The sequence below is a fragment of the Chanos chanos genome, chromosome 16 (assembly GCF_902362185.1).
Source record: "Chanos chanos chromosome 16, fChaCha1.1, whole genome shotgun sequence".
Lineage (NCBI taxonomy): Eukaryota > Metazoa > Chordata > Actinopteri > Gonorynchiformes > Chanidae > Chanos > Chanos chanos.
Genome location: NC_044510.1, coordinates 3,162,817 through 3,179,225, shown reverse-complemented (window position 1 = coordinate 3,179,225; position 16,409 = coordinate 3,162,817). Strand labels below are relative to the sequence as shown.

Sequence of the window (16,409 nt, the reverse complement as noted above, 5' to 3'; positions counted from 1 at the left end):
TATGAAAAAGTTATGTAACCACTAGCCTTCAAAACGAGATTAAACTTCTTGGCCCATAAATAGAATTACGGCTGGAATAAAGTGCTCGGGGGTGTTTACAGTGACACTGACACGTGTAGCCATGATATCGCCGGTTGTGGGAGTCGATGGTATGGTGTGGCATTTTGGGAGTTGTAGTTCTCGTTGCAGTCTCGTGCATGATCCGGAAGACTTTCTTACCACTGGTGGGCGGCAAAGTCTGACACTGCGAATGACTGGACTTCTAGAGCTAAACTGTGAACAAGTGAAAGGTAACCTAACTATATAATTTAAAGTAATTTTGCTCTCCTTCGTCGTGCATTTCAGTGGAGTCACATTATGTGCTTGCACTTTTGGCTTCGCAGCTTCTAAGCCTGCGTGTCAGACTTTACCAATAGTGCATACCTCACAACAGCCAAATAAAGCTAAATGTTGCTAGCAGAGTGTTAACTGAGCAAAACACTATGGAAGTTAAGAATGCGTGAGGAGTTGGAGTTATGCATTTAAGACAGTCCCCGCTCTTAGATATGGCTCGCTGCTGCTGACAGCTAGCTTGCATATCTTTTGAAGTTATCATGAACGGTTTTATGCTTTTTTGACACTGCTTCTGAATTTTGTCTATTTAACAGCGCTCCTCGAGTCAGAACTCAACACACTCAACAGTCAAGATGTCGAAAATAGAGAAAATGAGCATTCTTGGAATAAGAAGTTTTGGAGTGGAGGATAAAGATAAACAAGTGATATCATTCTTTAGTCCTCTGACGGTGTTAGTTGGACCCAATGGAGCTGGTAAAACGGTTCGTTTCTCTTTCGAAATCGGTTATGTTCAAAGAGCCAGCGGAGTGCTGCTTAAATACAAGCAGCTGAGTGTTTCTTTTGGCTGCACATCCTCCTCAAGGACGAGGAAACGTATGAATCGGTTAATCAAGTGTAATTACTGTAATAGTGTAAGACTCAGTCAGACATACATCCATACTTGATTAAACAGTGAACACATCAAACACGCCACAACTTTTTGCTTCAAAATGTAGATAGTATTTTAGGTAACTGTGTTAGATAAAAGCGGTGAGTCTTGTCTGAGCTGTCCTCCCACAACTTCGGGTTAAATGGTGTTCTCTGCATCTTGTGCTAAGATGACTCATTCAAAGATGTCCAGATATTCACTAGCTTATTCCTGTATACTATTTTCTAATCATCTGTGAGTCAGTATAGCAGGTGTCACATCTAGAATAATCTTACATACACAGTTCCTCTTTATTAGAGGTATGTAACCACAAATCAGTAAACAGTCACAGTTTGACAGTGAAAGGAATATCTTAATGGTTCAAGTCACCATATTTTTGGTTTTTGTGTATGAATTAGATACCCAGGTATTTCATACTTGTGTAGATGCTTTGTAATTAGGGAAGAGCCACATCAGAATCTCAGAATGTGGCTAAAATCTGAAAAGTAATTATCCATATTATAGATCTGAGGAGATTAAACAACTGGTTTGTAATTTGGCTGCTTGTTACTGACCTAGGCCTGAACCTTCTTGTTAGCTAAACATATGTAGCTTTTCCTCCCATATATAGCAGATGTCACCCAGAATACCCCAGTATACCTTTCAATGCAGTTTGCTTTTTATACTGACAGTATTTACTGCCATTATTAGCAGAGGGTTACTGTTGTTGGTCGGATTCTCTTTGAAAGGACAGTATGAAAACGTGCACCTCTCTTGTCTGTCTGCCCAGACTATTATTGAGTGTCTGAAATACATCACATCTGGAGATTTTCCCCCTGGAAGCAAAGGGAACACTTTCGTCCATGACCCCAAGGTACAGTCTGAATACATACAATCACCTTTACCTGCGAACCAATTCTCAGATCTTTACGTTCAGCTGTCTCTGGCCTTGTCGTTCCTCTCCTTCTAACACAAGCTGTAAAAACAGAAGGTGTCTCACACACGGATATTGAGCTTGACGTTTTGAATTCACACATTAACTTTTCAGAGATATCCCACACCCTTTCTAGGGGAGTTGTAATTCTATTGATTATGTAGGTTATGGTGCAGTTTAAAACATCGGTCATTATAATGCGCAACATAGAAAACTGTAACAGTGTTGCATTCTGTTAAAATGGTTTATTAATAAGCAGCTCTGGTCTATTAAATGCTTCAAATATGTGCTTTTACAGAACTTACAAAGTGTATTTTCCAAAATAAAAGCAGTGTACAGATATACACTTGGCATGACCTGCATGACTTTTGTCCTTTTATCTGTATGATCTTTTATGTTTTGCCTTTTCCACACAATACAGTGTGTCTGATCACCATTCAACACTGGAATGTATACTTCTCTGAAGCTCTATGCACACATCACTCTGGGGCAGACCAAATATTTAATATTCAAAAATGTGTTACCCACAGTCTAATCATAGTTTTTGTTAAGTATGCCAAGGCTGGGTTGCATTATGGTTCACATTTTTTTCTTTTCTTTTCTTTTCTTTTCTTTTCTTTTCTTTTCTTTTCTTTTTTGGGCTGTACTCAGCACTCTGGCTTTATTGCTTTGTCTTTGTAACTAATTAGCCAATTAGCGATACATTGTTCACAGTAGAAGTACGTGACTGTGGGACTCCCTGTCCTTGAGTGTCGAACTGAATCTGTATTTATTATGTAGGCTTCTCGGTTTTGGTCCAGTGAAAAGGGTTTTTTTTTTCGTGGTTCTTTTTTGTTGTTGTTGTTGTTGTTGTTGTTTTTGTTTTTTGGACCCATTTTACACTATCTCGTCTGACCTTTGACACAGGACGCCCACGAGACAGACGTGCGGGCCCAGATTCGGCTGCAGTTCAGAGACGTGAATGGAGAAGCTGTAGCTGTTCAGAGGTCCATGCTTAGCACGCAGAAAGGCAAGAAAACAGAGTTCAAAACCCTGGAAGGAGTCATCACCAGAATAAAGTGAGTCTCTCATCAGCAGAACCCAGTAAATACGGCATAAATACAAAATAAATACTATTTAATTGAAGGCTGAGTCCTCTAGGGGGCGTCTGAAGGTAGTTGCCTCTGTACTGCATGATGAACTTTAGAGTAAAGTCTGTGAACCAAACCTCCTTTTGGTTCATATTCAGTTTCTATTAGATCTACAGTAGCAGCACCGTGCTGGGTTGAGTGGTTAGATTTTATACTGTAGTCCTTCTCTGGCAACCTGTCTTTACACTTGAATCTCCTCCTGAACTGCTAACTACGTAATAAAGACAAAATATCCTGGTTCCCACAGTGCCGCAGATGAGTTTTGCATGGTTGATTAGGATCCTCTGAGATGTCAAGTGGTGAGGGAGAAACTGTGAATGTTTATATCTGAGTGGAGTTTGTAGAAATTAGACTTAGTCTTGCCAGTAAAGTAGACTAAGATCACTAGACTAAGTAAACTTGCCTCTTTTTTTTCTTTTAAAGAGGAGGCGACTCCATAATGAGCCTAACTTTGCCTGTCTTTTTTTATCTGTAATACAATCCATTAGAAATGATAGATTTAGGAGTTTTGGCTGTCACTTGAAACTTGAAATTTTTTGAGTGGAATGAATATCTAAAAATATAAGGTGGGACTCATTAAATTCATGTGGTGTTCTGTAGACAAATTGAAAACAAGTGTACAAGAAAAAATACACACACACACACACACACACACACACACACATATGATATGTGTGTGTGTGTATTGTGCAGTTACATATATGTGTGTGTGTGTGTGTGTAATATATATAACATAATATACAAATATATTTATATATGTGTGTGTGTGGTTCCAGGGTTATGGAGTTTCAGAAAGGTGTTGTCAGGCTAAATATTTTGTCTTACACGCACGCATAAACACACACATACACACACACACACACACACACACACACACACACACACACACACACACACACACACTCAGGCTATGTAAGATAAAATGTATCATCGTATATCTAATGTTGATTATCTGAATGGTGGCCGCTGTCTAGACACGGGGAGAAGGTGAGTCTGAGTTCCAAATGCGCAGAAATCGATCGTGAGATGATTTCAGCGCTGGGCGTATCCAAAGCTGTCCTAAACCACGTCATCTTCTGCCACCAAGAGGAATCCAACTGGCCCCTGAGTGAAGGAAAGGCCCTCAAGCAGAAATTTGATGAGATCTTCTCTGCCACAAGGTACCCATGTGTGCATCGATTTTATTTTTCGTTTGTTTTATCTCACTTTTAATAGCATGTGTCTGTGTCTGAATTGTAAACAAATGTGTTAGACGTTCTCTCCGGCTTCTTCTTATGTTCAGTTCCTTTTTTTGTAGTTTTCTATCCTTAAGACGCGCATAATTAATATTGTAATAAAGAGTCCAAAACAAGTTCTCTAGGTCATGACCTGGACCTAATGAAGCAGTAAGTACGACTCTTAGACGACTTCTGAAACATCTCAGTGTTTCAGACTTACACGGTTTTCATCCGTATTGAGGGAAAGTAAGAGTATTTCAACCTAGACCACTAGACACGTGGACTTAAGTCTCAGTTCCTCTTCACCTTCCCAAGAATATCCGTTTGTGACAGACTTAAACTGCTCTTGACCCTTGTCTTCACTCAAACCCTTTAAAGTGACGTCTGTCATTGCATGCAGTGTGTGCAATTCCTGTGAACTGAGTGAGAGTTCTGACTAATACAGCAAGTGAGAATTAACCAACGGAGAGAACGCCAAGTTCATCTCCAGCTCTCAGAGAAAAGTAGCATTCACTTCAGCGTCATTTCCGCAGTAGGGCTGCTCTCGATTATGGCAAAAAAAACATAATCCTGATTATTTTGGTCAGTATTGAGACTACTATTATTTATTATTTATATTTGTATATATATATATATATATATAAAACTGAAAAATAAATTTAAAAAATGCATGTAAAAAATGAGATAAATAAATTATATAAATATATATATGTAAAATTGCAGCACAATTGTTTTATCTCGATTATTTTGTTTTCATAATCTTTGGGAGCCAAAATCATAATCGAACATAAAACTTGGATTAATCGCCCAGCCCTACCTCACAGTGTGATTTTGTCAGTGGGGGGGGTTATGTAGCCGTTAGCACGGCTCTACCCCAGGAGTGTTCCTGAGTTTTCGGACCTCTGAATAACTCTCAGTCGCCGTGACAACAGTGTGCTGTAATGTAAACCTCATGGGTCTTCACACGGAGAATGTGAGTCGTAAGAAGTGTCTGATGTCCAGTCAGAAGAACTGATTTAGAGGACGTAGTGAAGATAGTACTGGTTTTTGGGGGTACCGTTGACCTCACCTCATCACCACGTTTTGGGTCGCATTTTGGGTCACCGTCTTTAGTGCTCGCTTGGTGATCTGGAGCCAACGAATATGAAACATCGATCTTCTTTTCTTTTCTTTTCTTTTCTTTTCTTTTCTTTTCTTTTCTTTTCTTTTCTTTTTCTTTTTCCCTCAGGTACATTAAGGTCCTGGAGACACTTAGGCAGTTGAGACTAAAGCAGGCCAACACTGTTAAATCCTGCCAGATGGAGCTCAAATACCTGAAACAGAACAAGGAGAAGGCCCAGGAGATCAAGGACCTGCTTACCACCAAAGAGACCCAACTTGCCGCCTCCAAGGAGAGTGTGCAGCGTGTGGAGAGTCAAATCGAACCTCTGGAGGTAGGTGTGGTTTAGTTAGGGCGATGAGTGAAGCAGTGCATTTTTAGACTGAAGCTTGGTTTCTAAAAAGACATATTATTGGGAGAGTTTAACAGTATTTACATGTGTTGCATATTTATTTTTTAATTCTATTTTTGATTGACATAAAAGCCACTGAGGAGATGAGGAGTATCTCTGACAAGTTGCTCTCTGAGTCGATTTCACAAGTCACTGATATTGGTTTGCGTTTTCGTTGTCCAAATTTGATCACAGGCCTTTAAATTTCACTTTTGTCCTCAGGGCAATAAGATAGTGTCAACATATTTAGCTTTAAACTTAGACTTAAACGTTAAAAAAAAAAATGTAATCCCTCAGGATCGACTGATGGAAATTGACAACAACCTCGGCAAAGTCTTGAAGCTGGACAACGACATCAAAGCGCTGGAGAGCAGGAAGAAACAGATGGAGGATGATAATCGAGAACTAGAGGAAAAAATGGAACAGGTGAGAAGAGAGAGAAAGAGAGAAAAACAGCCCTGAACGACATTTTAGGGCTCGACTTTTTGTTATCTTTTTTTGTGTATTTGTTTGTTTTTTAACGCCGCAAAATGTGCAAATCGTGTCAGTATGTTTAGGCAAGCATAGATGCAACACTGAACTATCACAAAGGTAATGACAAAAGTCATAAACGCTTAAAGTCTCGTGCAGCTACGTTTTGTCAGAGCGCAGGCCTGATTTTTGTTAGCAGGGCCACCCATTAGTTTGTGCTGAGACAGCGTTTAAAACAAGCAAGCAGGTGGCATTCTGGGTAATGACCTTCTGACTGTTTCTTCTATTGTTGGGCTGAGCTTAGTTATCAGGGCGGCACATCACGTTTTGAGGTACAAAATCGTGAGGAAGAGGAGGTGAAGAAGTTTCGATTCGCATTTATTATTGCGGAATTATTTCGAAAAGGTCACGCTGCCCAAATTTTACCTGCACTATTTTTGCAAGATAATGATCAGTCTGGTTTGAGAGGTTTCAAAAAAAGGCCTTTTTTTCCATCACTGATGAGAAATTACTGATGATAATCTCCATAGGAGAGTAAAAAAAAAAACAGAGCATGTGATCCTTTTTATATGCATTGTGCCCTCACATATAGTTTTGACAGGGCTTATCCGACAAGGAACGTCTGTGTGCAGATAGGCCGAGAAGTTCTTGCGTGATAATTATTCTAAAAGTAAATGACTAAGACAGCCTTTCTGTGTAAAATTGACCAGTGCTGTTCTTATACCACACACAGATTCAGTGATTATATGGATATTGGCAGGTTTTCACTTAACTTGGTGCTTTCCTCTTTTTCAACACCTTAATCACAGTGGTTAGGGTTGTGTTTGTGTGTGTGGGTGTATGCGAAGGCATCTGTGTGTGGGATGCGTTAGTATATCTAATGGAGTTACGCATGACGTAAATGGTAAAGTTCATTTTGTTATTCATGCCAAAATACTTACATGAGCTAATATCTGAAACAGTTCAAGATCTGCAAAAATAAAACATTTGAAGCCTCAGTCTGTGTTTCAATGCTGTTGCGTTTTGTCGTCCATAGGTTTGGCGCATCATCTGTACAAACTGAGAGTATTCTTACCGAATCATTAAGTCACCGAGCGAGATAATAAAGTCCACCAACTGAAAAAAGATCACCCCATTATTAAACCAGTCATACTACAGTAAACACAGGAGAACTGACTGTCGCTGTGTGTTCTGGTGGCAACCAGGTTTTCCAGGGCTCGGACATGCAGCTTCAGGACATGTATCAGAACCACCAGGAGACGGTGAGGAAGAAGGAGAGAAAGCTGACGGAGTGCCAGCGCGAGCTGGAGAGAGCGGGACGGGAATGTCAGAGGATGAGTCGCGTCAAAAACGAACTGCTCGTGGAACAGGGTGAGCACCTTCCCTCCCTCAGAGCTCAGAGAAGTTTAAAAACCAGCTTCCGCGGTTTGTTCGGTTGTCGAATGTTGTCACGCGTCCTCAAACCTTTTCCGTTTTTTTCGCCCCGGTGAAGGTCGTCTCCAGCTGGAGGCCGACAGGCACGCTCAGAACATCAAGAACAGGGACGGTCACGTCAGATCCCTGGCCTCTTACCTGGAGCTGGAGGGGTACGACCGCACCCCCTTCAGTGAGAGACAACTGCAGAGCTTCCACCGGCAGGTCAGAGAGAGACAGGAGAGCGAGATGGAGGCTGTCAACCAGGTCCTGGTGAGTGCTGGTTATGCAGTGTGGAATGAGAGGAGATGACTGATTTAGAGAGAGACATACCAATGGATGAAATATGATATAGACAGAGAGACATACTGATGAATGAAATGTGATTTAGACAGAGAGACATACCAATGGATGGAATGTGATTTAGAGAGAGACTTACCCATGGATGGAAATACTTCTATTCTCCACAGTGTTCTTTTCACTCTTAATGTTAAAGGTTTGATTTAAGCCTATCAGTGGATTTTTGTTAGTGTTTATATACCATACAAATGTTTGACCTGGAGTTTTTTTTTCTTTCTTTTGTTAAATTTTATTTGTGATTTTATGTTATGTGAAAATACAATCATATGTTCGTTCTGTGAGGGGAAAAATGCTCAGAGTTTTCTCAAATATATGAGAAAGCTTTCGTCTCAGAGTGTCTCACAGAGTGTTTTAGGTGGTAAAAGTCCTCCTAAACCCAAAGCATTTCAGGACTGATAATGAGAGAAGTAACAGGAGACTGCTGTGTGAGCTCATGATAACACTGTATGTCAGGGTTTCTTTTACGCTGGCACTTAAACCTATCTTTACTCTGACACTATATGTACGGATAACACAAAGGAATGGTATGCTTAAATACACAGATATGAAGGAAAATGGTTTTAAGTAAGGGTATTCATTTGACAGATACACGTAATGTGAAATGCACGTGTATGAGTTTGTCTGTGTTTTAAACGTGATTTTTGCTCTCTTGCCGGACGGCGACAGAGGGACCTGCAGGAGAAGGAGACGCAGAAGCAGCAGAGCGTCGATGACCTGCGTGATAAAAAGACGGGACTGGAGAGGACCATCGAGCTGAAGAGAGACCTGCAGGCCAAGAAACAGCAGGAGCTGAAGAACGTGAAATCAGAACTACAGAGACTGGAAGGTTCTTCAACCAGGTTACAGGAACTGGAATCAGAACTGGCCAAAGTGGTGAGGCTCCTTTTTTTCTTTTTCTTAATCTTTTTCTTATTTCAGTCTCTTATTTTTTGCCGTTTAGTTTCCAGTATACCTCTGTGGGTGGGGTTCTGTTGGTCACCGGCCTAAACGGCCTGAAATGATCTACTTTGAAAAAAAGAGGTTCTTTGCACAAGAGGAAAAATAATCTGGAAACGAGGGGGGTTTTTGCCTTAGATGTGAGAATGCTCTTGTGTGCATTGCGTATTAAATTGGTAGAGCTGTATAAAGGTAGTACTCAAGCAGTGTTACATGCAGACTGGCATTAAAACACTCAGACTTATTCCTGCAAAGTACATTAACATTACCATCGTCCAAAAAACATCACCCTAAAAGCCGCAAGGATGAATTTGACCGAGTTGGAGTTCTGTGATGTCCAAAGGCAGGAGGGTGATACAGAACATTCCAGAATGTTCTGGAGCTGTACTGAAAACTCTTAATTCAGGTTTGGGTGCTAATTAGCATTTCGTGCTATTTTTAAATAGGGGTAATAGTAACATGCTGGCTTTTGAGCTTTAGTTAGGTAGCATCGCCAGGTGGTTTGCTGTTCAGATGGATGATTCACATGCAGTGGGTCGTCTGCAGAAGGTGATCGTTTGCGAAGATTCTGATGAGTTACAGTGGTGGTCAGACCACATTTTTAAGACCAGAACCAAGTGAGGTGGTATATTAGTGGAGTAAGAATTCAAAGTTTCCAATCAGTGCACCGGCTATTAAGTTTATAAGATAGCTGCAGTGATCCAAACAGCTTGAATTGGACAGAAGTTGGGAAGGAATCGTGACTGAATTCGTTGAGACATACAGTATGTGTATCGGTAAAGTCCGATATGATGCAGGTATCTGTCGTTTTTTTTGTTATTGTTTTGTCAATATTTGGAGTCGTCAAATTAATTTCCTTTCACACCGTGCACAGCAACTCACTAACAAAAAAACTGGCTTGTTTGACAGAATTGATTGACGCTAACAGATTTTTCATGTTCTCTGAAGGAACACACATTACAACAAGTTAAATTCCAAATTAATTTTATGATGGTCGTCAAAATGCAATTGTGCGTCGAAAACTGCAGCCTGTATTTCTCTCTCATAACCAGATTGTGTCCCTTTATATCTAGCAGATTATGCTTCCAACCAGTGTCAAAAAACAGGAGTGTTAAAACGGTTTGCACTGCACTGAATCAGGTTACGTGATATCGCATTGCATTGAAACAGAGCTAAATCGTATGATATGGAATCTTTGACTGCGCAGATCCTATCTGTCATACGTCGGACTGTTTATCACATGTCGTGATGCATACTGTGTCTGTCTACATACAGTGGTATTTTTGGGCGGATGTGTTTGCGGCGTGTTTAGTCACATCCGAAGGCATTAACCGTAAATCAGAACGTCATATGGCATGTGAAATACTGTAACCAGCAAGGTTTTTTTTGTTTTTTTTTTTAATGTCTTATCATCGAATACTTGGAAAGAGCATGCACAGCATCAATCCAAGGGCCGTGGTTGCTAAGAGATCACAGATGGATATATAGCATACTGACCTTATCTCAAAGTTAAGCTGCATGCTTCATGTGTGTGTGGGTGTATGCACGTGTGTGTGTGTGTGTGTGTGTGTGTAGCTTACTGCCATGCCAACAGTATAGGGAAATTCTGGTTTGTGGCTCACTGTGAATATTAGACTTAGTAGTAATACTAATATCAGGTAGCTGTGACCATAACCTTATTTGAGAACCTGAACTCAGTGAAATTACAGTTATTCTGAAAACCTCTTTTGATAGCTCAGCACTCTAAACGCTGAACCTAGAAATTATTCAGAGTAACTCTTCATTAGCCATACATATATTAAATAACAGAATTAAGGTAGCAAGTACAATAATACTCCCTCGAATTCAATACTTCTTGCTAACTAAGTCCCTGGATCAACACATTCAGCAACTAGGAAATAATTTATCAGGTGTTCAAGAGTAGAAATATGAACGTAGACGTTTATTACAATAATCAAATTCAAACGGTACAGAACGAATCTAATGTTGAATAAATTACGATACAGGTGGAATTAGGGCACATCCTCTATACACACGAACACAAACAACAGCATCTAAACTACTCACAAGCACTCACACAACTTACGGTAGACAATAACAATATCCTCGTTACCTAAACCATGTATGAATGAACAACTACGTGAGTATGAGACATTACTCACGAAGAGGCAGGTTTGACCAAAAGAACTGAGTAATGTTCTAGTGGAGTTACTTACACACAAACGGATAGTGAGGGATGGAGAGAAAAGGGACGAAGAAGAACAAAAACATGAAGAAGAAGAAGAAGCCCAGCCATGCAGTTACTGAGGTTGGCAGTGGAATACTGTGAGTGAGACGTCGTGTCGGGAGCGTCTCTTAGCGTCGCGGATCTTCCGAAGTGGTGAGACTGTGCCGATTCTTTGTGGAGACGATCGGGGCGGACGGACGGACTACATTACGGCTGGCACAACCGGAGCTCAAGTGACGCTAAGCTGAACTGTAGCGTAGCCAAACTGTTGGAAAACCGGGGGTCTGGCATTTTATCTGATTTGCAGACGGAGGGGTGCTGCTATCCCTCTGGGGGTGTCTCTGCCTGAAGGGAGGAGACTCTCCTTGGAACTTGGAAAGTATTAAATTGGGCTGGGTTGAAATAATCTTACATAACTTTTTCCAGTTAAGGAATAATAAAATTATATTAGCGATATCAAACATGATTGCTCTAACATTGCTAACGGCTTAGGTTCGTTGACAGCTGGAGGAACAGCTGTTGATTAATCGGCAAGTGTTACATAAAAGCACTACAGCCCGTTTATGGCTATATCATTGCTTACAGGTTCAATACGCGCCATTATTCCGTAGTGTTGTACAGGTTAGTTTACTTTTCTTTTGTTCAATACAGCTGTTGAGTGAGAGAAGGAATGGTTTGAATTCCATTCTCACGGAAAACTAAGCTCTGAGGTGACCTGGTCTTCATTGGGATCGATCGTTATCAACTTTTGACCAAATGCTACGGTGGTTGCCGCGCTAAAACATCGAGCCCGGTGTCTGTCAGGTGTTAAAGCCTTGGTGCGCATTGGTCCTGAACACAGAGAGGCTTAGGCCATAAAAAAGGGTCAAAGAAACAGAGGGGGAGGAAGAGAGGGTGAGAGAGAGAGAGAGAGAGAAACAGGGGGAGAGTCTGTACAATGTTAAATCTCAGAATCACTGAAACATGTATTAGCCCACGCGTTGCCATGTAAAAAGTCTCTCCTCCAGTTGCCGCCCAATTGTACCTATGTGTCCACGCACATGCATGTGCGCATGTGTGTGTGTGTTCTCATAAACTTGTGTAAACTTGTGTAAACTTGTATATTATGATGTATCTGTGTTTTTGTGCGTGCGTGCATGTGTGTGTGTGGCGCGCGCGTGTGTGTAGGAGCGGCAGCTGGATGATGCTGTACAAAGCTCTACGGTGGACAGTCTGAAGGCAGAGGTGTTGGAACTGCAGAGGGAGAAGGCGGAACTGGACAGAACCCAGCGTAGACTGGACCAGGAGATGGAGACACTCAACATGCACACCACAGCACGCACACAGATGGACATGCTTAAAAAGGACAAGGTCAGAACCTAACCAACACACACACGAACACACCATAGAATTACACAGGATAAGGTCAACACCTTACACACACACACACACACACACACACACACCATTGAATTACACAGAATAAGGTCAACAGCTTACATTCACACACTCACTAACAAGATGGCATGCACCATTGCATTGACACAAATTGCAGTGTTCAAAAACACCAGGGTCAAACACTCAAATGCAATCACACCATAGTAAGCATACAAACATGCTTCAGAAGGATGTGGACACACACATATCATTACACACACACACACAATGGACTTTCCCAGAAATATTAAAATGTCAAAGAAGGCCCCGAGGAGATGAGGGCGTATTCAGACGAGCTCACACCCCGGGGTTAACCCTTGGCTGTGTGTGTACAGACGGACAAAGAGGAACAGGTGCGGAAGATTAAGGCCCGACACAACGAAGACCTGGTGTCTCTGCTCGGACACTTCCCCAACAAGAGACAACTGGAAGACTGGATCTACACCAAGTCCAAAGACATCCAGGCCTGCAGGGAGAAGATCGGCAAACTCAAGTCAGTGGCTGGTTCATTTAACATGACGCACACACGCTCGCACACGCGCATACATACACACTCACACATACATACTCACACACACACACACATACACACTCACACATACACACTCACACACACACACACACACACACACACACACCCCATACAAACAATATGTCCATATCCAGCACGCAAACACAGTATGCTCTATGATGTGTGTGTACTGTTCAGGAATTTAACATTGTTTGGCCTAGCCCAACATAGGCAGTGATTTATGAGTGACCTCTTATGTCTGAATGTGTTGGTTCTCTCTTTAACTGGCCTGTCTTCTCTCTCTCTCTCTCTTTCTCTCTCTCTCTCTTTCTTTCTTTCTCCGTTGTGTATCAGTAAAGACCTGGCCTCGGCGGAACAGAACAAGAGTCACTGCACGGCGGAGCTCCGGCGGAAAGAGCAGCAGCTGCTGTCTTACGAGGAGAAAGTGTTTAACGTGTGTGGGAGCCAGGATCTGCAGTCTGACCTGGACAAGCTACAGGAGGACCTGGAGAAAAGCAACAAACAGAGAGGTACACTGAGTGTCAGGGGACACCGCGGTACATGTATGGGAGGATTCCTGGTCATATGGATTTCCTATAGTCGACGAATAGGGTCTAGGGTTTATATTTATAACTTGAGACAGAAGGTTTGTGTATTCTGTGTAATTCTGTAGGCTTTATAATGGATTCATAGTTATTCTAATGATGTTTCCACTGCTGTATATAAATGATTTTAGTTTGAAACTGTACAGGTCATTTGGACATCTCTTCAGCGAGCTGTCGGGTTGCATCAGTTTTCTGCCTGTGGTGGTTTTTAATGATCATTAAATTTCAAGCTGATATAATAAAATGCTAAACGATATCTCACCTCATTATACAGTTTATCTCACTTCCCCTCTCTCTCTCTCACTCTCTTCTCTCTTTCTCTCTCACACTCCCCCCCCCCCCCCCCCCCCCCCCCCCCCCCCCCCCCCCCCCCCCCCTCACGCTTTCTCTTTCTCTTTCTCTCTCTTTCTCGCTGTCACTCACACTCTCTCTCTTCCTCTCTCTCTCTCTCTCTCTCACACTCTCTCTCTCTCTCTCTCTCTCTCTCTCTCCATCCCTGTAGCGATGCTGGCGGGTGCCACGGCAGTGTACAGTCAGTTTATCAGTCAGCTGACGGAGGAGGGGGAGCCGTGCTGTCCCGTGTGCCAGCGTGTCTTCCCCTCCGAGGCGGAGCTCCAGGACGTCATCAATGACATGCAGTCCAAACTCCGCCTGGTACCAGACAAGCTCAAAGCGTCGGAGACCGACCTGAAGAGGAAGGAGCGGAGACGCGACGAAATGATGGCCCTCAAACCTGTCAGGTGGCCGCATTCATCAGTGTGTCTCTCAGCAGAGTTTTATCACGAACCTCAGGGAAAAGCAGAGACTTTTTTTTTCTCCCCCAACCTCAGTGTATTCATCCTAAAACAGCTTTAGCATTCCATGTCATAACTGTGACCGTGAGCGGGGCTGATATGTGAACTCCATTTACACCCTCTGTTTCCAGTTAATTGTCTGAATCTTTAATCAACTGATGGCAAACAGTGAGCCTTAAACCCCAGTTTACCGTGTTGTCTTAAGATGAAATTATGACAAGTTGAAACATTGCTAAACCTTATTCTCAAAGAAACAGTTTTTACATCCAACCACAAGAAGGCAGCAGACAAGAAGAGATCCAGGCCATAAATGTCGTGCTTTAGTGACCATGCATGTCAGAATGAACTTGAGCATCTTTAATCTGGATAAAAGCCAACTAGTTGTTGCCAGGGGTAGTGACAGTACAGGCAGGAGGCGTTAGTGGTTCTTTACAAGGTTAAGGCAAAACAAACAGGAATGCGCTGAAACTCATTAGTTTCGCAGTGCATCAAGTGATCGCTGTATAAATTCCACTGCTGCTAATTTTGTTCGTCTGTGCCGAACTGCAGTAAATCTCCACAAAGTTTCAGTTACCTATATCATGGTACACAAATCTGCACAATTTATTGCAGGTTTTAATCCGTGTATCGTGTGTGTGTCGGTCTGTGTGTGTGTTGTGTCTGGTGTGTGTGTGCATATCTGTGTGTATGTTGTGTGTGGTGTATGCGTGTGTGCGTGTCTGTATGTGTATTGTGTGGTGTGTGTGTGTGTTCCACTGTCAGACAATCCATCGTGGAGCTGCAGGAGCGAGAGGTGCCAGAGCTGAAGAACAGGCTGCAGTCTGTGAATCGGGACATTGAGAGACTGAAGGGTGACATAGATGAGCAGGAGACAGTGCTGTCCATGCTGGTGTCTGAGGAGGACACAGCGAAGGCCTGTCTACAGGACATCTCACTCATGGACCGCTACCAGGTCTGACCCACGTCCATGGGTCATCCACTTTGTTTTTTGTTGCCATAACGAGTTTACGAATAATGAAGTTTATGGCATGTCGCATGTTTTCTCTGTATCGTGCATCCCTAACAGGCAGTGAGAAATTATTGATTAGACCCAAACCTGTGGGAATACAATGAATGTGAGTCAAACCCTCAAACCCTCAGTGAGTTTCATGAGAAGTCCAGTTACTCTCCCCCGCCTATGTGTGTTACGCTGACTCGTGGCGTCTGAATTCACGAACAGAAAGCGGATCGATAATTCGGATATTTTGTATTATTATTATCATTTCAGATGTGCTGATTGCGTTTTTCCCCCTCCTAGTTGGTCTGTGTTTTTTTTTCGTTGAGAGTGTTGCGTTTGTGTTGTAGCTGGATCTGAAGGAGGTGGAGAAGAAAATCGCTCAGCACGCTGCCAAGCTGCAGGGGGTCGACCTGAGTCGCACCATGCAGCAGGTCAGCCAGGAGAAACAGGAAACACAGCACCGTGTCGACACCGGTACGCAAAAAAACCCCACGCTCATCTTCTCCAACGTCTCAAAACACGCAAAAAAAAAAAAAAAACCAAAGAGATCCTAGTCTGCTTTTGTCCTGAGTTTGTTTGTTTGTTTGTTTGTTTGTTTATGTTTTCTGTTCAAAGGAAAATGCATTTGACTTATAGTGATCCTCCCACATCGTTACTAACCCGCTCATTTCTTTGGCGTTTCTCCACGCACGGTCAGCCTCCAGCGCCATCGAGCTGAAACGTAAACTGATCCAGGATCAGCAGGAGCAGATCCAGGCTTTGAAGGGCAGCGTGAACGAGATCCGCTCCGAGAAGCTGCAGATCTCCAGCGACATGCAGCGGCAGCAGCAGCTGGAGGACCAGTGTGCAGAGTTCAGCACGGAGATTCAGTCTCTGCACCGAGAGATACGAGTAAGCCACGGCGGTAACCGCGGTAACACGGTCACGCCTCACAGGCACCGATAAAC

The 16,409-nt window shown here is 42.5% G+C and overlaps 1 protein-coding gene across 1 annotated transcript in view; it reads left to right on the top strand.

The window, feature by feature from the left end:
- The first annotated feature begins 230 nt into the window (after nt 1-230).
- rad50 (RAD50 homolog, double strand break repair protein) overlaps nt 231-16,409 on the top strand; it is a 29,399-nt gene continuing 13,220 nt past the window's right edge. The window contains exons 1-17 of the mRNA XM_030793412.1: nt 231-290; nt 648-815; nt 1,752-1,835; nt 2,802-2,953; nt 4,000-4,185; nt 5,471-5,675; nt 6,030-6,158; nt 7,409-7,574; nt 7,696-7,889; nt 8,643-8,849; nt 12,307-12,489; nt 12,891-13,048; nt 13,421-13,596; nt 14,174-14,411; nt 15,228-15,417; nt 15,810-15,936; nt 16,160-16,353. Coding sequence (XP_030649272.1) covers nt 687-815; nt 1,752-1,835; nt 2,802-2,953; nt 4,000-4,185; nt 5,471-5,675; nt 6,030-6,158; nt 7,409-7,574; nt 7,696-7,889; nt 8,643-8,849; nt 12,307-12,489; nt 12,891-13,048; nt 13,421-13,596; nt 14,174-14,411; nt 15,228-15,417; nt 15,810-15,936; nt 16,160-16,353 — 2,718 coding nt within the window. The 5' untranslated portion in view covers nt 231-290; nt 648-686. The remainder of the gene's footprint in view (nt 291-647; nt 816-1,751; nt 1,836-2,801; nt 2,954-3,999; nt 4,186-5,470; nt 5,676-6,029; nt 6,159-7,408; nt 7,575-7,695; nt 7,890-8,642; nt 8,850-12,306; nt 12,490-12,890; nt 13,049-13,420; nt 13,597-14,173; nt 14,412-15,227; nt 15,418-15,809; nt 15,937-16,159; nt 16,354-16,409) is intronic.